We start from the raw sequence: 23,740 nt of genomic DNA, 5'->3' as shown, positions 1-23,740 counted from the left end.
GTGTATGTATGAAGATATAAGACCAAAACACTCATTTCAAGCTAGAAATGGAGATCTAAGTCATTACATAGACTATGGTTGCATAAAGGTGGCAACTTTGAGCCTCTAGAGCTCAATAGAGCCCAGATCTGAAGTTTCTACATCCCCAAGAGTTCAAATCTCGGAATAGCCTTGGAAATGGCCCCAAAACTCACAATATTCAAGCTAGAGGAGAGATCTAATTGAATAATAGCCAAGGTATAAGCTTTATACCTTTATGAAGACAACAATGAATCCTTAGCTCTGGATCTCCAACCTTCCTTCTGCAACTCCAAGCTTTTTCTTCCTTCTTCAAGCTTAAGATCACAAAATGGCAAGAACTAGCTCAATACTTCACCAAAACTAAGTAGGGTTTCGAGAATGGGTTGTGGAGGTGATGGAGGCTGGGGTGGAGACCCATAATGTTGATTAAATAGGGTGCAAACCCTAAGGATTAGGGTTTCCTCCTGATGGACCTACTCGCCGAGTCTATTCCCGACTCGTCGAGTAGTCCACTTAACCCCGCGATCAAGCTGGCATCTACTCGACGAGTTAGGGCTTCCAACTCGTCGAGTAGCTCTTATAAAATGAGCAATTAATGGACTAAATACGTACCAGGAATGGGGCGTTGCAAGTTTGCCAAGTTTTTTTTATTTTTGCCCTAAACTTGCAAAAGAAAACCTTAAGTATGAAATCAAAATTGCCAAAAAAAAAAAAAAAAAAAAAAAAAAAACTTAGGTTTACAAATCTTTTATGTTTTTACTCCAAGTATATTTTCCAAATTTGACATGAAAGTCCTTAAGTTTGTCAAATTTTGTCGGTTTTGTCCGTGAAAACCTACTATTACGTGTAACAATGACAAAATTGAAAAAAAATGACAAACTTTGGACATTAACAAACAAAAAATTATCACATGATAAAACCGATAAATTTAACAAACTTAAGGACTTATTTCAAAAACCCTAGTTATTATCAACATTTGTCAATCATGTCCATAAACCTACATTCTTCCAAAGCTGAGATAGTGAAACTAGAAGTGTGTCGAAAATTTAGTGAACATCAACATCCAAATATGCGGTTAACTTGGACCAAGGAATTGATTACCAATATATACAAAATATTATTACGAATAATAGACTAAAAGTAAAACCTAACTAGCCCCAAAGTGGTCACGATTGATGTTGTTGAGTGGCTTTTATGTCTTAGTAGCCCTAGTTTAAAAATCATGTTCCTTAGCAAAATTCAACAGTAACTAAGATTTATTTTTATGAAATTAAGCATCCGATATTTTATTTAAAAAAAAATAGCAAAATTCAACAGTGAAAAGGGAAACTCAACAAATAGTGGCTTCAAGATAACAACATACCAGCACCTCTTCTTTATGCATTTTTTAAAACAGCATATTTTCAAATGAATGAGTTTACATTAGACACCTTGATTAAAAAGTAAATTTCAACATTAATATATAGTTAGTCTTCTTTTGGAATTGAAAAAAACGTTTTTATATCTTTGAACACCCTTATAATATGGATATTTCATTTGCCATGTAGTTGAAACCTTTCGATACTTTGAACAAAAAGGCAAAAAACATATATATAATATTTTATATTTCCTCATCCAGGAAGCTAATTAGGGCCTACTGTGATTATTAGCACAAATGGGAACATGAGCATAGGCTTAAGTTGAATATACATATTTAGTGCTAAAGCACCTAACTTCCCCTCACTGTTTTACTTCCATTTCAAAAAATTCTTTTTTGTTTTCAAAATAAGAATTCTTTAGCAGCCCTCTTTCTTTGTCCAATGCACAAAATATTATCAATCTCAGTCTTGTTTGCCAAGCTCAGGTCCAAGTTTTCAAATCGTGTAACCAATAAAAAAAAATGGTCCCTGATATTATACATCAAATATATGACTAATATACCTATATATACTTCATCCATATATGAAAATGACAAGCACTTATTTGTAATTGAAATTTCAGCCACTGGTTTCAATATGAAAAAAGTAAAATAGTAAAATATGGAGGAGAATTCAAGTTATCAAAGTGTTTCCAAGTAGTTTCCATATCCAAGCAAGTTGATGAGAGGAACAAACGAAATTCAACACAAAGTGTCAAAGCATAGAAAATACTACCAACCACATACTCATTTCATTCACTATAAATACTACAAACATTAAATTGTTTGCTTCAATACAAAACCAATCTTCTCTCCATTGATATCCATTTGCTTCTTCTGTATAAGTTATAACAATCTTGATTCCCAAAATGACATTGTCACTTCATATTCTCTTCATAGTTTCGGCTTTGATCTTTTCTGTGATAAATCCTGCACAAAGCGCATCAGATGACCCTTTCATCCATTCTCGAGCAGCATACTACCCAGATTCTGATGACAAAGGATCGGAAAGTGAGAACTCAAACATATATATATATATATATATATATATATATATATATATATATATATAAACATGCATACGTATATATATGATTGTAACTTAATTTGTAATGATTCGAATCTTTGATGATTTTTTGCAGCTGGGAGATGTGGATATGGCTCATTGGGAGCAACGATTAATAATGGATATGTAGCAGCTGCATCTGATCTTTACAGAGATGGTGTAGGCTGTGGTGCTTGCTACCAGGTCATAAACACAACACAATATATATATATATATATATATATATATATATATATATATATATATATATATATATATATATATATATATATATATATATATATATATATATATATATATATATATATATATAGGGGATAGGGAATATACATTACAACCCCACCTAAGCTTAGGTACTAAACTTCTAAAATATGTCGTTTTAACATGCTAAATATACCCGATTTGGTTTCACTTGGTAAATATATCATCCTCCATAACATTTCTTTCTTTCATTATCGTTTTACCATCTCTGTTTTCTTTCCTCAATTATCGTTTATTATTTCACCCAAGTGAACATTACTAAACCTTAAACTTAAACCATAAACCCTAAACCTAAACCCTAAACCCTAAATCTAAACCCTAAACCTTAAATCTAAACCCTAAACCCTAAACCCTAAACCTAAACACTAAACCCTAAATCTAAACCCTAAACCCTAAACCCTAACCCTAAACCTAAACCCTAAACCCTAAATCTAAACCCTAAACCCTATTGTGTCGATCTTGAATTTACATCTTGAAGTATTAATCGTGAATCCATTAACCGTAATCTTTATCTAGTAAAACAATGTATTTTCAAGAGGTTTAGTAGCTAAGCTTAGGTGGGGCTGTAATGTATATTCTCTTTTCTCTTTCTCTCTCTCTCTCTCTCTCTATATATATATATATATATATATATATATATATATATATATATATATATATATATATATATATATATATATATATATATATATATATATATATATGGGGATAGGGAATATACATTACAGCTCCACCTAAGCTTAGGTACTAACCTCTAAAATATGTCGTTTTAACATGCTAAATATACCCGGTTTGGTTTCACTTGGTAAATATATCATCCTCCATAACATTTATTTCTTTCATTATCGTTTTACCATCTCTGTTTTCTTTCCTCAATTATCGTTTATTACTTCACCCAAGTGAACATTACTAAACCCTAAACCTAAACCCTAAACCCTAAATTTAAACCCTAAACCCTAAACCTAAACCCTAAACCCTAAATCCAAACCCTAAACCCTAAACCCTAAACCTAAACCCTAAACCCTAAACCCTAAACCCTAAACCTAAACCCTAAACCCTAAACCCTAAACCTAAACCCTAAACCCTAAACCCTAAACGCTATTGTGTCGATCTTGAATTTACATCTTGAAATATTAATCGTGAATCCATTAACCATAATCTTTATATAGTAAAACAATGTATTTTCAAGAGGTTTAGTACCTAAGCTTAGGTGGGGCTGTAATGTATATTCCCTTTTCCCATATATATATATATATATATATATATATATATATATATATATATATATATATATATATATATATATATATATTTAAACAAGGCTATATATATTATATATAACAAATTATTTAATTACTTTTTTCATATATATTAATGATCAGGTAAGGTGCACCAACAGTAATGATTGTTCAGATGAAGGAGTGAATGTTGTTATAACTGACCAAGGATCCAGTCATGGAACAGACTTCATTATGAGCAAGAAAGCCTTCCGGAAGATGGCTCAATCTACAAATGCAGAAACATCTTTACTATCACAAGGAGTTGTAGATATTGAATATAGAAGGTAACATGATGATTAAGTATGATCAACATATTTATATATTTATTTATTTTGTGTCAGAAAATATTAAAAAATCTCCACCTCCTCCACAGGGTTTCATGCAGTTACCCGAAGAATAACATCACCATCAAGATAGATGAGAGCAGTGACTACCCGTATTACCTTGCTTTTGTCATATGGTACCAACAAGGCCAAAACGACATTACTGCTGTGCAACTATGTGAGGTAATAATTCAAAATCATATATATAAAAAATGTAACAAAATTAGTTATCTACATTTTTCTCACATGTTAGTTTGCTATTTGTCATATGTAGACAAAAAATTTCGTTTGTAAACTATTGGATAGAAGCTATGGATCAGTTTTCACAACAAACTCTCCACCGAGTGGATCATTGTCTTTAAGAATGCTATTTAGTGGTGAAGATGGAGATGAAAAATGGGTTGTTCCAGTTAATATAATACCTGAGAATTGGAAGAAGGGAGACATATATGACACAGGGGTACAAGTGGAATAAGAAACTAATTCATCGTACCATCAAAAATATATACGAGAATAAGCATAGAGTAATTTGTCTACAGTATGTCGGTTTAAATTTTTTTGAATAGTTATAAGATATTATTATATTTGATGTTATGATTATTTATTTTCTTCTTTTATTTTGTTAAAAGTTGTACCAAAGTTCATTATCCTTTCATTTGTAAAAGTGTATCCATTTATTAAGCATAAAGTTTTAACGGATAAAAGTCCTATCTTTTAATATGATTTGTGGATATAATTAAAATGGTTTCTTTAAGGCAAAAGCAATGATGTGATGCTTCTAAAAAATGCAATTTCCTTGAAGTAAGGAGTGGGGTACTATTTTTTAATGGAAGTACTTTCAAGTTTCAAGATGCTACTCCAAGCACTATTTGACCTGTCAATCAACTATTGGAAAAACATAATTTTTCTTTATTACAGAAATATCAAATTTAACAAACAACAATATTTACTTGTGTATATGAACTCTCTAAAGAATGATCATGTATTTTTGTATGACATTTTCATTTGAACACCCATATCACTCAGCATGGAGTAAACTAATCTCCTCTTATGAACTAAATGACCTCCATTTGATTCAACATCAGAATTTCCAAATTGAACCAGGCTTGATCCAGCCAATTTATGTAACCCTTTCTTCATCATCATCTCTCTCACATTTTCAACATCATCCCATCTCTCTCCAGCAGCATATATATTTGATAACAACACATATGGCCCAACATCATTAGGTTCCAATTCAATAAGCCTCTTTGCCACCATTTCTCCAAGTTCTAGATTTGAGTGAGTCCTGCAAGCTGATAGTAAGGCTCCCCATAAAGCAGGTCCTTTAGCCATGGACATGTTCTTGATCATATCTTCAGAATCTTTCATCAAACCAGCTCGTGAAAGGAGATCAACCATACAACCATAGTGCTCAACTTTTGGTTCAATCATGTAAACTCGTTGCATCAGGTCAAAATACCACCATCCCTCCAAAACCATTCCTGCATGTGAACACGCACTAAGAACACACACAAAAGTAGCATCATTTGGCACCAAGTCACTTTTCTCCAAGTCTTGGAACATTTGTAAAGCCTTTTCTCCATGTCCGTGCATTCCATATCCACTTATCATTGAATTCCATGAAACTACTGTTCTCTCTGGCATTTCATCAAACACCTGTTGAGCAAGGTCCATTGATCCACATTTCGCATACATTGTCAACAAAGCAGTTGAAAGTAACGCATCCACTATGATGTTCTTGTTGTTCTTCATATACAAATGGAGCTGTTCACCCCTATCCAGCCTTCCCAAGTGTCCACATGCAGTTAAGACACTCATCAGAGTTGCTTCGTTTGCCTTCACATCCTGTTCCTCCAACATATCATCAAAAAGATTCAAACACTCGTTGTGATTTTTGGAGCGAGTGTAAAGAGCTAACAAGGTATTCCATGAAACTACGTTCCTGCATGGCATCCAATCAAAAAATTTACGTGCAAACACGATATCTCCAATTTTAGCATACCCATCAATCAGACAATTCCAAGAAACAATGTCTCTGCATGGCATCCTATCAAACAACTCTTGTGCTGCCACCATGTCCCCAATCCAAACATAACCAGCAATCATGGAGTTCCAACTAAATACATCCCTCTCAGGCATTTCATCGAACAGATTGCGTGCATGGCCAACCATTCCATTCTTCACATACCCATCAATCATTGAATTCCAAGTCACCATATCCGACTCCCAACTCAAATCAAACACCATCTGTGCATCCCTTATTCTCCCGCAAACCGCGTACATATGAATCAATGCATTGCGCACATATAAATCCAACTCAAAACCTTCTTTTAAGACCCGGGTGTGAGCCTTTTCCCCTTCTCTAACCAACCCCAATTCAGCGCAAATCTTCACCAGCAAAGGAAATGTGTAATGGTTGGCAGGGATGAACTTCGCAATCATTTCTCGACGGTAAAATTCCAAAGCTCTAAGCGGTTCGGTCGCATTCACAAAGCCTCTCATAATAGTGTTACATAAGAAGGAATCGGGTTCATCTACCCCATGAAAAAGATTAACAGCGTGAAACACAGTAGATGGAGAAGAACAGAGCTTCTTCATCACCCTACCCGATGCAAGGGAATGTTGAAAGAGACCTGAAAGAATGAGCTGTGCGTGTACTTGGTTGAATTCTCTGAGTGTAACGGTTGAACATGACTCTAATTTGCTCAAGATGTGATGGTTTAGGCGTAAAATGGGTTCGCCTGCATCCTCGTTCTCGTGATCATGCCAAAGCTTGGGTGAGGACCTGAGGGAGAGATTCTTATGAATTTCTCGAAATTTTTCAATGGGTTGGGGGAGTTTCACGATCTTACCAGCAGCCATCGTGTGTTTTGAGTTGATTACCCTCCAATCACATCCATCCTCAGCTTTTAAAGTTTTGAAATTTAAAACCATTTAATAATTAAATGACAAAATTGCAAAAATTGTGTTAAACCACGGTTTTTTTGGATTGGTAGTCCTTTTGGCCTAATTTATGTGGTTTTGATCCCCGAAAAACTGAAAGGACTAAAATGCCATATTTTTTTATATTTTTTCTATTTAATTTAATGTTTTATTATTAATAAACATTGGGCCCCGCCCTCTCTCTGATCGTCTTCTTCCTCAAGAACAAATCTGAAAATTTGGAGCGTGTGTTGTTTAAGAAAAAACCAAGAAATAAGGAGTAACTCTTCCTCTTCGTCTTCTTCCTCAAGAACGAAGGTACTTTTCAGTCATTTTCGTCGGGGGCTCTCACCGATTCCGGTGTTTTGTCGGGGTACGATCGGGATCAGATAGCAAGCTCTTTTCCTCCTTCAATCGATGTGGATGAAGATGTATGTAGTGTGCTCTCTTCTCTCAATATCTCCCCCACCACTCACCTCCACAGCTCGAAGCTCCTCCCCGAGAATCTCCACTGCGAATTTCGCGGTTTTGGATCTCCGATCGGCATCGGCGAGGGTTCCGTTCACCCCTTTCGTAGCGATAGTGGTTTAAGAGGTGTAAACACCGGTAACAGTAATCGGCTACAGTTGCTCCTCCTGATGCTGCAGATCTGTTACATGCCAGTGGAAATGGAGAACGAAGGCGTTCAGTGGTGGCTACGGATTGCCAGCAGCGGTGGGTGGGGGGAATCACAGAGTGCAGCTGGCGGTGGTAATTGGGTCAAGGGCGATGAAATCACAAGTAACAGGTGGAACAATATCGAATATGAATCATTTGTTTTTCAAATCATTTCTGAAACAAAAAAAAAACAAAAATCGATTCTGGAAATCGATTTGTGCATACGACTTCATCCCCCAAAACTAATTTGTTTGTGTGTGTGTTTTAATTTTTGAAATCAAGTTCCAGAAACGAAATACAAAATCGGTTTCATAAATGAAATACAAAATCGATTTCAAAAACAAATATAGGTGTGCATCTGATGCTTTTGGTCTTGAGTTCTTGAATTACAAAACCAATTTCAAACTGTGTGTGTTCTTTTTAGGAAGAAGACGAGAGAGAAGGTGGGTCCTTCTTATTTTTTTTTAATTACTAAAATAAATAAATTAGTAATAGATTTAAGAAGAAATGAAAAATAAATACCCCAAGTTATTACAGTCATTTCAAATGACTATTCAGAGGACTAAAAACACAACAAAACTAGTTCAAAATGACCACAAAACCAAAAAAGTCGAGGTTTGGACTAAAAACCCAAAAAAATCATACCACAGGGACCATTTTTGCAATTTTGTCTAATTAAATTTACCGTTAATTTTTATCCTATTGTATAACATATAAAAACCTACAAATATAATGTATGCAAAGCAAAAATATAACATATAATAACTATGAATATATTATAACTATATCCAGCAAAAGTACATACTTGGCCGGTTTGAAAATTGATTATGTGACTCAATCATTATATATATATATATATATATATATATATATATATATATATATATATATATAGAGATACAAGATATAAAAATCTCTTCTAAGGTAATTGAGATATGAGAATATAGGTTTCTAAATATATGAATATATGTGTATATGATTTGAAAGTATGAATCGATACGGAGTTATATAACGTGATAAAGTAAGATTTTTCATGTATTTAATTATTTGAAAGTATGAATATGTGTGTTTATGATTTGAAAGTATGAATCACATAGTCATATAATGTGATAAAGTAAGATTCTTCATGTCATTTTTGCAAATATCTCTTATTTTCATTATGACAAATTTTAAAAATCATCTTTCATATTTTGTTTTAATTAGTGATCATTATGTTGCATAAATTATCAATCGCTACATATATAATTAGTAGAAAATGCAATATGTTACACATAATAAATTTCTTAAAAAAGAAAGATAAACATAAACAATGTCCTCAAACTTTGCAATAATTACCAAGGAGAAACAAATAGAATTTTTATCATTTATCATACTTTTTTATAGGATTATTTATTTTTAAATAACAGTTTTGTTGTTTTTTTTTAATATATTTTATTAATGAACGTAGAGCATACTGTAATAAAAATCATATATAATTGATTCCATATCAATTTAGCATTCAGTCCAAATAGTTTATATAATATGATTGCAAAGCAAAATCATAGTGTAAGTGTCGATTCAACCTCTATATGGAGTAGCCGCTGCATTTGCACATCTGAAGTGAGTCCGCATTTGCTTAATAGTAGGCATTGTCCTGTTAATGCTAGTTTGTTATGCCACTTTGACTGTTTAACCTAGCGATTAATATTAACATGTCCGGTTGCAATAGAAACATGTTGATACCATGGTGGAGGACTAGACTAAAGTGTAGGTTTGTTATACTACATGCATGCTCAAAACATGTGATATCACATTATACATTGAAACAATTAGGAAACCATTTCACGCATAAGCATCCAATGATGAAGCAGTTGAGTTTTATCCAAGTCAGAATTCAAGGAGTTGTGAACCCGAACACATTATCAAACATGACGACATAACTCTTCAATTAACTGATATCAAACAGAAGGCCATGCATCTTCAAGAAGACCGATACAAAGAGCTATTGCTTAAAATCCACAATATATGATGTAACTATGAGACATATGTGGAACTTGATTGATGTGTGGATGTAAGTAGTATTTTGTCTTCATAGTTAGTGTCTACGTGATTCATGGCATTCCAAAATATCATGTTCAACATTCTTTAGCACATAGGAACATCAATATAGTTTGAACATCCATTTGGTTTAGAAATCAATAACCCCAAGTGATTCCCACCATCATCAACATCAAAAGCTAACCTAAATCCTATAAACAATTTTATATCAAACTCCAAGAGAGTGAAATGTAAACAGCAGGCAGCACACTTAAATTCATCACATAAAAATGGAAGCAGTGTTACCATAAACCTTAAAGCTTCCAAACCCTCTACTCATTTACGACAAAAAAAGATAGTATAATGTGATTCATCCAATCCAATCCAAAATGTGGTCTATGACATCTCTCGGAATCTGGCAAGTGCTTTCTTTTGAATGAGAGTCCGGTAGCTATCACCTGCTTGCACCTCCAGGGTAGGGTCCACCGCCTTCTTGGGTTGACTCCCGAGTCCCGCTCTCTTTTCTGTGGCTTGTGCCTGCACGGGCTCCACCATCCCACTCCCGTCTTTCCCCAACCCCTGCAATTCAATTCAAACTCTCAAAACTTTGTAAAAATAATGGTTTGTATTTCTTCTGATTGATTAAAAGGAAAGAGTTGGAAAAGTTACCAAGCCTTGTTGCCACCCCATGTTTCGAAGCATCCGGTTGCCAACATTACTCTCATCAATCGCCTTCTCAGCTGTAATCACCTCATAGCTACTTCCACTTCCACTACCCCCACCTGCCGCCTCTCCACCTCCACCTCCACCTCCACGTGTCCCACCAACACCAGGCGGAAAAGGCATTGAATCCCTTTTCATACCCGAATCTCCATCTTTTAAAAACAAGCCCACCCATTATATTAAATAAATAAATAAACAGTCAATACATAATAAACAATCAATAATAATACTAGTATCCCTATCCATCATCAAACAGATTCTCTGTCCTTTTACATAGGACATATCCATCTCCTCCTCTTTTTTCATATTTAAAGCATTAATTAATTAATAAGATGAATATAACAAGACTACTGAAACAATTATATTCACAAATGCTTACTTGGATCCCCAACGCCAACATCATCCCCAAAGGACGACGAACCATATAAACTCCTCCTTTCAGCAGCTCGATCCCTATAACCACTATACTGCTGCTGCTGCTGTTGTTCTTTACCAGACATTGCTGACTGTCCATGTACATGTACAGGCGCCTCTGAAAACCGTCTTCTACCACTCACTGTAGCTGCTGGCGGTGTGTAAGAGCCTAAAGCAGATGCATCCGTCCTAAATGGCACTGCACAAGAATTATGCACTTCCATGCTTGTTGTGGTTGTTGATGCAACATTATTTGTAATTGCAGATGACCCTGACCCCACATATGTAGTATCTGATTTCACCACCCCTCTACCAGACCCCCTTATCACACCTCTCAAAGTTCCCACTCCCACAGCCTTTGGTGCATCTTGTGCATGTGATAAGCTCGCTGACTGGACCGATGTGTTAACAGAAGAAACTGCTGCCTCATTTTTTAACTTTCCAGCACCACCAGTTACAGATACAGATACAGTGCTGGATTTTTCTTCTGTTAATGAAGATGACTGATTGGCATCTCGTGGTGCTTGACTCTCGTGGCTTCTCTGCTTCCACATGGAAAGCACGTTGCTCATTTTCTTCTTGCTAGCCAAAATACTACTTTTTGAAGCAAGTTTTATTTCTTTCATCTTCTCTTTCTCCTTTTTCTCTGCTGCTATTGCCGCCGCCTGAACAGCATCCGCCAACGAACTAGCGGTCGTTGTGGTGGCAGCCGCTGCAGATATCACTACTTTTCTGGTATTGGGACCATCCTTTTCTTTTTTGTTATCGTTTTGATCATTATTACAAGGGACGTATTGTTGACTCTGGTGATCATACGAATACCAAATTCCATTGTTACCATCGTAGTATAGACCTGTAATGTATGTATGGAATACATCAGTGATCATATACATCCATAATTCCATATTGTAATTATCTTTATCAAGAAAAAAGAACCTGTATTTCCATCATAATAGAATCCAGAAGCAGCATCATAGTAATAACCAGATGCTTCATCCCAAACAAAACCAGACTGAGGAGCCGAAGCATCTTTTGGATTTCCACCCTGCTCTTGTTGCCCCTTAGATTGTTTCTCATCTGGATTATACTCTTTTGGCGCCCATCCAACAGCATCATACTACAAACCACACAAAACATTTTAATATGAATTTTATATATTTTATAAAAAAAAACAAATTATTCCATTACCTGCTGAGCAAATGCAGCAGCCTCAATTGCTGCAGCAGCAAGGCTACTTGAGTGAGAAGAGGACGCCCCTGTTCCTGGTCCAAGTATGCTTTTTGCATATGCAACTCTCAAAATTTGGCCATTTTTCTCAAGTGTTGTCCCATTTGTTGCCTCAAGGGCTTTTGTGGCATCTTCAACCTGAGATTCAAAATACATCCAGATAAGAATAATCAAATACTAAAATGTTCCACAAGTGACAAGTGTATATAAACTTACCGAATGAAAATGTACAAATGCAAATCCTCTTGAGACGTGAGTAAATTTGTCTCTCACAAGTCGAAGATCCTGTAAACACAATTATATATCATTCAAAAAATAAAAAATTATACATTACTTATAGCACAAAAAATGATGTGTACCTTAATTGGAGCGTGTTTAGAAAATTCATAACGAAGCATTTCCTCATCAGCATTTTCATCCAAACCTCTCACAACCAAAACATGTGTGGGACCTGAAAGTACAACATGTTTAAAAAAAAAAAATGCTTCAATCAGGCATGATAGTTTTAAGCTGTTGATAAACTAACCTGTCTCCCCTTTCTTACCAAATGAATTAGTATTTGATGATGACATATCTGCTAGAGGAGCATCGTCTGTTCTAGGTTCATTACACTGATTTCAACAAAGGTCAACACTCAGTTGAAAAGGTCAAGAAAATGAAAAAGACAACATGTTTTGAATTATAAATAATAGAACACCTGAAAGCAAGATGTCCTCCGTGCAAAATTAACACAACCACATATTGTGCACATCCAATCAGAAAGAACCATTGTGCTTCTGTGGTTCATGTGCCCTGACCTTGATGAACCATCTGACCCAAACCCAGATCCACCAGCTCCTCCAGTTGGTTTACTACTGCAACACAAACAACAGATAAGTAACAATGAAACTAAATATTCTAAAATAAAACTAAGCATCAGACATGCATTTACCTGTACTCAAAGAATAGCTTCCTACCATCCACAACAAGACCCTCATCTCCAATCTTATCCATCATCGAACGTGCAGATCCCTGATTTTGATTTGCAGCCAACAATAAGTTCATAAGTATGCTACTCACAAGCCACAACATTTATGCACCAAAAAATTCAAAAAAAAAAAAAAAAAAAAAAAAAAAACCCTAAATTTATACCGTTGTAGGGAAATCAATAAATGCAAATCCACGAGAAACACCAGAGTTTCGTTCTTTAATGACACGAACATGGCGAAGAGGTCCCCATTCAGCCTAAATGGTGACAAAAGTATGATATAAGAAACTAAACAAATATGATTGAAACAATGGCAAAGAGATGAGTGAGAGAAGAAAGAGTACAAGCATTTGATATAAATCTTCTTCAGTTGTCTTTTGGGAAAGACCCTTCACAACAACAGTAGCAGATGGAACCTACACAATGATAATCAAGTCATCCAACTAAGAAAGAAAGAAAAAACCTATCGAATGTGAACTTTTTTTAAATAGTGCATTATGATTTACACATACCACTGAATAATGTTCATGGTGACGATATTCATCGCGATCTCTTCTTCTATCTGACCTGTCATGTCTGTCTCTGTCTCTGTCTCTGTCCCTGTCATCATCATAGCTGTCCTCACGATGACTTCTGCCATGACTACGACTTCTTGGAGATCTCGACCTAACACGGTCATCATGTCCACGTGATCTAGAACGTTCATGCCTTCTGTATGGACTTTGATCCCTTTCTCTACTCAAACCTTTTCTATCACGGGACCCACGCCTTCTCCAACTACCCTCTCTCCTACCACCTCTTTCATAATCAGAATCATAGCTATGCCTTCCACTTCCATATTCATAATCTCTCTCACGGCTATCCTCTCTGCTTTGTGACACACGACCTCTATTATAATCATAATCATCATATCCATAATCATCACGTTCACGTTCACGTCCACTATATCTTGGAGGCCTTTCGTATCCATGATCATCATAGTGATATGAATCAACATCACGATATTTGACAGTGTCGATTTCAGGGTATGGATTATTATCATGTCGCCTTGAATCTCTATCAAGTGGATATTCATCTTCATAGCTTCGCCTTCTTGTTTGAGTTTGAGGCCAAGCTCCCACTGGTTCCTGTGGAGGAGGAAAGGTCTCCCTCTCCAATACATCACGTGGGAAGGTGTTTCTTGAATAGATTTCATCTCTTGGAAAACGGTCATCTAAATACCTCCTATCATCGTATGAATCATCCGCCCTGTTAATTGAACATAAGGCAGATGCAAAACAGAGAAACAGTGGTATAACAAAAAAACATGAATATGAATTACTTGTTAACTTTAAAAAGTTCAAGAAGTATACTTTATTTTGACTGATGGTATGAAGAAAAACTCACCGAAAATTTGGTTCATGGACTGCAGCATATCGATCGAGGGCCTGTGGATTCAAGAGAATAAGGTATGTCAGCAAGTTATAAGCATGGAACTAGAATTCCATATCCTCATTTTGTCCCATGGCTTAAGGATGAGATGAGAGTCACAAAAGCAAGCCCTAATATCTTGATTGTATTTGTATATCATCCCATATATGTCATTTTTTTTAAAAAGGAAACCACAATTACGCTGTTATTTTCCCATCCAGGCTGAAGACCATAGCGACCAGGATCCATTTCCAATGTTACCCCTCCTCTTGATGATTGAATGCTTACAGGTTTCAGGAGCAACACCACTCTTTATTAAACCTTTTTTTTTCCTGTAATGGATGCACAAACAGACAGTCATGCTACAGTGAATTTGAGTAATAATCGTCATGACTTGGCCTCCCATTTTACTGGACTCAACTCTTCAAAAATCTAATTCTTCCCACATATATCCATCTTCAATTTCTTATAATACAGAAAATTAAGGCTCTTGAAGAAGAAGAAGAAACCAGCAGCAAACAAGTTTACAAATTTATCTCAGGTTTAAAGATAAACATAGTACCAATGACAAACAAAGAATTGTAGTTTATCTCAGGTTTAAAGATAAACATAGTACCAATGACAAACAAAGAATTGTAGTTTATCTCAGGTTTAAAGATAAACATAGTAACAATGTCCCAACTAATCCGCTAAACTGACGTTAACCAACATGTAACTAAATGCAAATCTTACAAGTAACTTAAAGATTATGTATTTCCAATTGCCCAACTTCAGGCTTATCATACTTAAAGCACAAGAACCAGAAATTGAAGCTAAACACGCTAACATTTTTCAAGAGTACAAGCTAATCAATATTTTAAACCCCAAAGTCCTATACGGGCAACAATTACCATGAGATCCACAATGATTCCTTACGCTTCAGTAATTAAATCACAACCGCAAAAGGTTACATTGAAAAGATAATTAATATATCAGACTCTAGTCTCTGGTCACAACCCAATCCCAATCCCAATCCCAACTCAACAATCGCGTATCCCTTCAAAAACGATTACTCGGTTCCATGACTCAAACTTTTTTTTATATTGATTCAGCGTTTACTTTTTAATAATTCGCAACAGGAGAAAATAAAAAAATTAAAATTTATTAGTGGGTAGCTATGAACAGAGCGATTAAAGTCCATGCCAATGGGTATCTTGCATACACCTGGTAAATTCCTGTTCCACTACAAAACAACATCAAATTTTACCAAGAAAAACACCCTACAATATTTGCAAACACCTGCAAACCCTTGATACTCCGTTATTCTATTAGGAATCGATAAAACTATAGGCATAAGCTCACGATTCTTACGCTGCAGACGCTTAATTCGATCGCCCGATTTTGTTTATATCTTCGATCTAGAAACACCAATTCAGGTTAATTGCTTCGAATGCATCGTGTAGCAGATAGACGATTACGACTGTGTAGAATCGAACAAATTGACGAAAATTGTAGATTCAAACGCAAAATACAAGATCCAAGGTGCTATTTGCGACAAGGAATGACCTAACAAGGAGGTTGTCAAGAGATTTGTAGTTATATGAAGGATGAATGTTCGTACGAAGAAGTAATCAGATAATAGGGCATACGGGCAGGAAACACTTTTTCTTTGATTAGGTTTTTGGGAGTTGGGACTGCATATATTTTTGGTAGTTGCATATGTGGTCCTTGTATTATTTCTTTTACCTAGCAATGCCCGTTATATTTTTGCAAAATAAATATATGAGATGTATAGTTGTGTTATTCACTACAATCCCATATAAAAAGGTAATATGTTATTGCAAAAACATTTTTTAGGACTTTAAAAAATGAGAAATTAAATATTTTTTTTTTCTTCATATTATCTTCCTGCACACTTAAAATTATGATATTGGTCATATTTAATAAAATTAATAATTATTTTCATATTTGTCATCATTTAAAAGTGTTAGGGGATAGATAGAAAGAAAAAAAAATATAAGAATATTTAATTTTTCTTAATAAAATACAATTTTAGGACTTTAATAAAATATCTACAATTTGGTGCGGATTTAGAAAATAAAAAGTTCAGGGTTCTATAAATAAATTTATTTGTAATATATAATAATGATGATAACTTATAACTTGTAAGGATAACTAATTTTAAGTTTGTATATATTTAGTCATTAAACTTATTTTTGTGTTCAATATACCATTAAATTTATTGAAATTGTTTAAAAAGTACCAATATGGTCAGTAATAGTTGGTTTTGCCGGTTTCCAACGTCTTTTCCTACCAAACATGAGTTTTCTGCTCATTTTTTAATTTTTAGCCAATTTTGAATTTTCTGACTAGCTACACCTTGTTCTTCATTTTTTGACGCAACCTGAAAAACGATTCGGTTTTGACACAACCTGAAAAACGATTCATCATCAAACATACAACTTGCAATTCAGTTTCAAGAAGTCGGGGGGTGAAAGTACATACACGAACAAAGATGTCATGAACAAAAATTCAAAGGCTTTCAACAAACTCTAGATTTTAGAGCCGATTTGCAGGTTCAAAGCGGATTTTCAGGTTCAAACTCGAACTGACACTCAAAGTCTGATTTCATAGTTGATTTGTAGGTTCAAACTCGAGTCGTTATGCATCTTATTTTAAAGTTGATTTCAAATTCCACGTTCCAGATACCATGTTTTTTGCCGGTTCTTCATTGGTTTAGGTTTTCAGACTCAAACTCGAACATAAAATATGATGCAAATTGATTCTATGGTTCTTTAAACTCAAAGTCGAAATCCAATGCAAATATGGTTCATGGAAACGATCAAAAATTGTTCTTGTTCTAGGTTAAAGAATGATTTTGTATTTCTGGAAAACCCTCAAATGATTATGGAAAAACGATTATGATTTCAGGAACATGTTAATCCCATTCGAACAATCTCGATTTCAAGGGTTTTATTTGTGGTTTTCAAGAATATGATTTCATATTCAATGTTTTTTTTCACGAATTATGAAACAAGATCGTCGGGAAATTCAAAGTTTGCCGGAGAAGATGATGAAAAAAATTCAAAGATTGTCGGAAAACTCATGTTAGCCAGAAAAGAAGCTGGAAACCGGAAAACCCTTGTAACATCCCGTCGATAAGGTACTTCTAATTTTAACCCTTATGATTTCATTATTATGTAAATTGGACCCTAAGGGCATGAATGTTTAATTAAGCCATAGTGGCACTTCTGTAATTTTGAGGGTATGGGAGTATGCCATGCGTACGTGAGTACGTTGGGCGTACTAGGGTGCGCCCTAGTATGTTGGGCGTACGTGGCCAGATCCCAAACCCTAGTTTTGAGGGTTTTGCACATATTTAAGCTACATTAAGCCTCATTTCCAGCCTCCATCAGCATACTCGTGTTCTCGTGCAAACCCTAGCCTCATTTGAGCACTTGGAAGATTTAGTGTGATTTTTTGTGTGTTCCAAAGGAAGAGGAAGGCGGTGGTGAAGCTTGGAAGCTAAAAGCAAGCTTGGATTTGGGAGTTTTGCATCCTTTTCCATCATTAGAAGGTATAAAGTTCAAACCTTGATGGTTGGTTCACTATATCTTGCTTGTGTGTTGATTTTATGTCCCTTTTTGGCCCAAATTGTTAAATCTCGAACATGGCATGTTCTTGACTCATTAAGTTGTATTTACAGACTCTAGTAGTGGGGTTAAGTCATAAAAATGGAGTTGTAATGGCTAGTTTTGTCCCATGCATGTTAATGGGAGTCTTAAGGTTTTAAAGTGTTGGGTCTTTAGGGATTAAGCACTTTGTGCGCATGCAAGGTCATAAAGTTTCCAACTTTATGACTCTTTATGGCATTTGGACCTTGGATTTGCATTTGGGTTCATTAAGTCGTTACAATAAGCTCTTAATGAAGGAATCATGATTTATGTTACGCCCCGCGTACTTGGGAGTACGCCCCGCGTACGCGGTCAAGGAGGAGTACGCCCAGTCGCCCAGCGTACCTCCAGAGTACACCCCGCGTACTCGTTATGGGTCGCCTCGGCTGAGTTGACTCCGTTGGGTTGACTCAGCTGACTCAGTGGTTTGACTAGTTTGACTTTGACATTGACTTAGTTGACCAGGTTTGACCTTAAGGGTATTTTGGGTATTTTGGATTATGACTAAGAATCGGTCATTGTGATGATTAGGTGTCGGATTGAGTTGAGATTCGGAGTTAGTACCTCAGCAGCTAGTGTTCAGTCCGAGGTGAGTTTTCCTCACTGTATTCGTGGGTCGAATGGACCAATGTCGACCCCTTTTGTTATGTATCCTGATATGTAAGGTGTTAGCATGTAGTAGTGATATGTGGATTTGTTATATGTTTACCTGTTACCTGATTATTTGTTTATTTGTTATACACATGTTGACATGCTATGGTGTATGGTGAGACTGGACTGCTTTGTGCGTCAGTCAACAGACCGGGGTATTCCAGCCCGAGGATGATTGGACCCGACATGTTGGTATTCCAACCCGAGGCTGATTGAGCCAACATGTTTATAATACGAGGGCATTCCATCCCGAGGATACTGGACCCATCGTGGACACGCCTGGTATTCCAGCCCAAGGTTGATTAGGTCAGGCATGAGTGTTTGTGTATGTGCTTGTTTTGTGGTGGTATTTTGGGTAACTCACTAAGCTTTGCCTTACAGTTTTAGTTTATTGTTTCAGGTACTTCGGATGACCGTGGAAAGGCGAAGACATGACCGTGTACATTCTCTTGTCTATGGGTTTTTTTTTATTATTTTGGGATACTCTGATATTATATAAGCATTTTGAAACAATGGTTTTGTAAACATTTTTATAATTGTGGGTTGGTTTGAAAAGTTTAAAATTGTCGTGATTTTCGCTAGTGTTACAACCCCTCTATTAGTGGTCGTATTTGTACTTTTTGAACTATTTCAACAAGTTAATGGTATACCGAACACACACATACACAAAAAAAAAAGGTTAGTTACTAAATATGTACAAAACATAAAGTTGATTGCCCTTACAAATCATTATCCATGTATAATAAGATAACAAAAAATAGTAATTACGATTTTATTAAATATGATAAATTGACAAAGTGTCAAACTAATCTAGAGATTACATTTTAAAGTTGATATTTTCATCATTTCATTTTCGGAAAGAGACTAATCACATGTTCAATCTTAATATTCGTAAGTGCTTCTTTATTATACTATAAATCAAAACATCATTCAAAAAAACATCATTCATTTTATTACGCAAAATAGTGTAACCAATGACATTGTAACACCCGCAACTTCGGGCTAGGCAGTTAAGATATATTAAGTGATAAAACGACTTTTTAATAGAATATTATTTAGGATAAATAATACTAACCAAAGTTATAGTATATGTGACAAGGATTTCGTACATATAAAGAACTCTGAAATCTGACTGCGTATGAAGAAGTTGTGCTTCTTCGAAGTTTCGCGATTAAACTGGCACGACTCTGCATATCGTAAAAAGTGAAATTTTGATAAATTACTTTTTAGCCTAAGTGATCTAAACAAAAGTCGTAGTAGTCATTAAACCGATAGTATGCATATAGAGAACGTCGAAATCTGACTTCGTGAGAAGAAGTTATGATTTTTCAAGTTTCAGCGCAGTTGTGTTAACACAAAAAACGAATTTTTGATCGGTCGATTTTTAGCCGAAACAATCTAAAAGATAATTAAATATCTTGTGATAAGGAGTCCATCGTGATAAGGAGTCCATCAATATAAAGACAGCCGAAGCAATCTAGAGCAACGTCAAAGGAAGGGCACGGAGCTCCTATGGGTGGTGTACGGTGCGCCTACTGGAACTCTATATATACCCTTCCGATTTCATTCGTTTTCTCACAATTTCAAAACCATTTCCTCTGGAATTTCTTCTGAATTCTCGAATCCAACTTTCCGGGTTTCTCAGGATATTTTAGTGAGGCTCTGAGGAGTTTAGAAGCCCGGCTAAAAGGAGTATTCGAGTCAGGATTCTGTCTACACAATTTCCCGGTTTTCGCTAAAATCTCTGTAAGTTAAGTTACACTTATTTATTTCAAGTGTAACTTTTATTTATGTTCATATTCATTATTATGAACCTATAAATAAGATTTATCAATAATTTCAAGTCATTATATTGGTTGATCTATTTACAGAGATAATTTCTAGGTTGGATTTAGTGAGGTGTTTAAAGTGAGATTTCCAAACAGTATACTCTATATACCAAACGAATCATACATCCGATATGATCATACTTGGTTGTTCCTTACTTGATAGATCTTGATGTAGACATTGGGATTAGTGATGAACTAGATTATGACCCACGTAAAACGCGGAGAACATATAAAGGTATACATATAAAGGTATAAAAAAGTTGGCACTATAAAAAAATAAAGTAACAGAAACAGATTTACTATTATTAGTAACATTGAAATGTCTGAAAAAAAAAATGAAACACCTTAATATCTATAATCGTTGAAGAATCCCTTTGTAAACATAACTTTTTGCTTTATTAGTTGGACGACCTTCCTCGTCATATATGAGTACTTTCAATCATTTTTCACTTGTGACACGAGAAACAAAAAAAACATATAACTGACATTGAGTGAAGACGAGCCTACGCAAGTCTAATCCAACATTTGATAATTATTGTCATTGACTTTTGTTAATGGCCATAACAAAATAAACAACTATGGGGAATTGTCTCCGCTAAAAACGGAATGAGATTCTTTTATTAGACGGAGTTAACTTCATGCAAGGTATATAAGTAGTCTCGTTGAAGAATCTAGCATATATGATTCAGGCTTCAATGACGTGTCTTCCAATCCTTACATATCCAATCCTAACAATATGTAACCTAGTACCATTGCATAGTCCTTTGGTTTGTTTGATATTACGAAGTAACATGACCAGAACACCTATTTTTAGTGTAAGTTTATGGTTGGAAATTCTAGACGCCTTAAAACCATTCAACACAACTGAAGAGTAGATTGATTCCTCAAAAAAATCTGGTAACTCTATCTCAAATAAAGAGTTTGAACTCATATATGTTTTCCCTTCATCTTTCATCAATCCTAAAATGTAGTCATTGGTAGCATCAAATTCTTCATTTGTAGGTACCAAAATAGCTTTATCTTGAAAATATGATGGATCATCAAGATGGTTTTCAAATGATGGATAAATGGTGGATACAATTGAATGAATATGGTCACCTGTAGAGCGAACAACAACGTCTTCTGCAAATTCAACTTCAACTTCACCATCATCAGGGCCATCAGTATTACCTTCACTAATTTTAAGAATCCACTCATCAAATGCTTTTGTCTCATCCAAATCATTAGTTGGACAACCAAACTAAAGCCTCATGTTTATGGTTAAACGTAAAACTTTACATTCACGCCATAATTCAATAGGGGAAGCTAAACAATTTACGATATACCTCTATAATCGAATGCATATCAACTCGATAACATTAATTGAAAATGTTCAAGGTTTAATGTTGGAAGTTTGATGTACAGTTTAGGAATTGATTTTAGATTTACTACAGTTCAAAGTTCATTGTCTGTTTTGGATGATTACTCAAATTACATTGCTAATCTCAATGAGGGTCACTAATATGGTTGATGGTCTGATCTTGGTCGATGTGATGTGTTCTTCTCAATCATGAAATCAATGTGGATAGTCCGCAGACCATGTGTTGAGTAACACCTAAGTGAAGCATTTTAATACATTTAGAACAACATAAATCCATTAACTTGCATGTGATAGTTGGGTAGGGCCAATCAACTATTACAAGAATACCTTATTACAGTAACTTAAGAACATTAGGTTCTGAATATGCAACATTGTTTTGTGTATTGATCACATTCTTTCTGGTAAATAAATCCTTCAAATATTTCATGGTAATGATCATTAGAAAGTACAAAACATGTCAAATAACATTTTAGCTTCATTACATCTCGAAGTTATTTCATATGCTATTTTGAGAGCATCTAAATGGTGTGTAAGCTACTAAAATGAATAAAGATTTTGAATAAATTGGGTTAGTCAAAACTGGGTTTTTCTTTTTCTTGTTGGGGTTGTCATATCAGGATTTTATCCTTTTCCAAAAAGATTTCTCCACATATGTTCATCAAGGTAGGCATTCAATGAATCTACCTGTAGTTACAGAATTCCAAAAAAATTTATTTTTTAAAAGTACGATGCTATTAATGATTTTTTTTTTTGCAAAGTTCAACGCTATTAATGAAATTCGCTTCCAGAACACTATCCTACAAATGAGCTTCAATGTTGGAAAACATGAAACATTTCAATATCATCTAAAAATATTCCAAAATGATATTTTTTTAAAGTACAATGCCGTTAATGAACCTTTTTTTTTTTTTGCAAATTTCAATACTAAAAACAAATTTTCCCTAGAAAATTGTCATATTAATGACCTACTAATTAACATTTAAATTTATATATTACATAAATGTGTAGAACCCGATTCCTGGTACGTATTTAAATTCAAGAAATATTGCAATTTACTCTGGGACTCGGCGAGTTGGGGGCCCAACTCGTCGAGTAGACTCGACTGTTGATCGGGGGTTTAAGTGACCTACTCGACGAGTCGGAAGACCGAATCGACGAGTAGGAGCTGTCTGGACAAAACCCTAATATTTAGGGTTTGCACCCTATTTAAACAACTTAACTCGTCCCAAACCAGCCTCCATCGTCCCTTACACTTCCAAAAGACCTTAAACTGAAACCTTAGCCTTGTTTAAGTGCTCTCAAGCCATTTTTGTGCATTTTGTGTGTGTTTGAAGTTGGAGAAGAGAAGGAAGCTTGGGAGTTCAAGTAGAAGCAAGGAGATCCAGAAGTTTTACTTCATTCTCAGCTCATTTAAGGTAAAAAGCTGGAACCTTGACCATTTATCACTTAGATTTTGAGTTGGGGCCATTTCTACCCTTTTTATGAGTATAGAGAAGCAAAAAGCAGATTTTGTGGATATGCTTAGAGTTGCACTTCAGATCTGGAACCATTGAGGGTTCCC

The 23,740-nt window shown here is 35.1% G+C and overlaps 4 protein-coding genes across 6 annotated transcripts; 1 reads left to right on the top strand and 3 right to left on the bottom strand.

Moving 5' to 3' along the window:
• The first annotated feature begins 2,212 nt into the window (after positions 1-2,212).
• Positions 2,213-4,887, top strand: LOC145162270 (expansin-like B1). The gene is made up of 5 exons (XM_079081462.1): positions 2,213-2,428; positions 2,560-2,666; positions 4,127-4,308; positions 4,398-4,530; positions 4,622-4,887. The coding sequence occupies exons 1-5, from the start codon at positions 2,287-2,289 to the stop codon at positions 4,820-4,822; spliced, it is 765 nt and encodes a 254-aa protein (XP_078937588.1). The 5' UTR covers positions 2,213-2,286; the 3' UTR covers positions 4,823-4,887.
• Positions 4,888-5,235: 348 nt separating this feature from the next.
• On the bottom strand, positions 5,236-7,305 carry LOC145165480 (pentatricopeptide repeat-containing protein At5g15300-like). The gene has a single exon (XM_079084222.1). It carries the CDS (start codon positions 7,282-7,284, stop codon positions 5,326-5,328), a length of 1,959 nt encoding a protein of 652 aa, XP_078940348.1. The 5' UTR covers positions 7,285-7,305; the 3' UTR covers positions 5,236-5,325.
• Positions 7,306-10,146: 2,841 nt separating this feature from the next.
• Positions 10,147-16,353, bottom strand: SUA (suppressor of abi3-5). Of its 3 annotated transcripts, none has more exons than XM_079084219.1 (16): positions 16,037-16,353; positions 14,888-15,018; positions 14,663-14,703; positions 13,789-14,524; positions 13,621-13,692; positions 13,441-13,533; positions 13,241-13,320; positions 13,007-13,163; positions 12,836-12,920; positions 12,669-12,760; positions 12,526-12,594; positions 12,271-12,447; positions 12,019-12,199; positions 11,048-11,935; positions 10,615-10,820; positions 10,147-10,524 (listed from the first exon to the last, which is right to left on the bottom strand). In XM_079084219.1, the coding sequence occupies exons 2-16, from the start codon at positions 14,933-14,935 to the stop codon at positions 10,342-10,344; spliced, it is 3,108 nt and encodes a 1,035-aa protein (XP_078940345.1). In that variant the 5' UTR covers positions 14,936-15,018; positions 16,037-16,353; the 3' UTR covers positions 10,147-10,341. The 3 variants fall into 3 exon arrangements, with proteins under 3 accessions (XP_078940345.1, XP_078940347.1, XP_078940346.1); XM_079084221.1 differs by having other exon boundaries at positions 12,854-12,920; XM_079084220.1 differs by having other exon boundaries at positions 13,007-13,160.
• A 5,151-nt stretch (positions 16,354-21,504) lies between these two features.
• Positions 21,505-22,162, bottom strand: LOC145163411 (uncharacterized). Its single transcript, XM_079082252.1, has 2 exons — positions 22,145-22,162; positions 21,505-22,059 (listed from the first exon to the last, which is right to left on the bottom strand). Exons 1-2 carry the CDS (start codon positions 22,160-22,162, stop codon positions 21,505-21,507), a joined length of 573 nt encoding a protein of 190 aa, XP_078938378.1.
• Positions 22,163-23,740: the final 1,578 nt, after the last annotated feature.

The sequence above is a fragment of the Lactuca virosa genome, chromosome 3 (genome assembly GCF_052849685.1).
Source record: "Lactuca virosa cultivar CGN04683 chromosome 3, Lactuca_virosa_CGN04683_v6, whole genome shotgun sequence".
In the NCBI taxonomy this organism is placed as follows: domain Eukaryota; kingdom Viridiplantae; phylum Streptophyta; class Magnoliopsida; order Asterales; family Asteraceae; genus Lactuca; species Lactuca virosa.
This window is presented reverse-complemented; position numbering and strand designations above follow the sequence as displayed.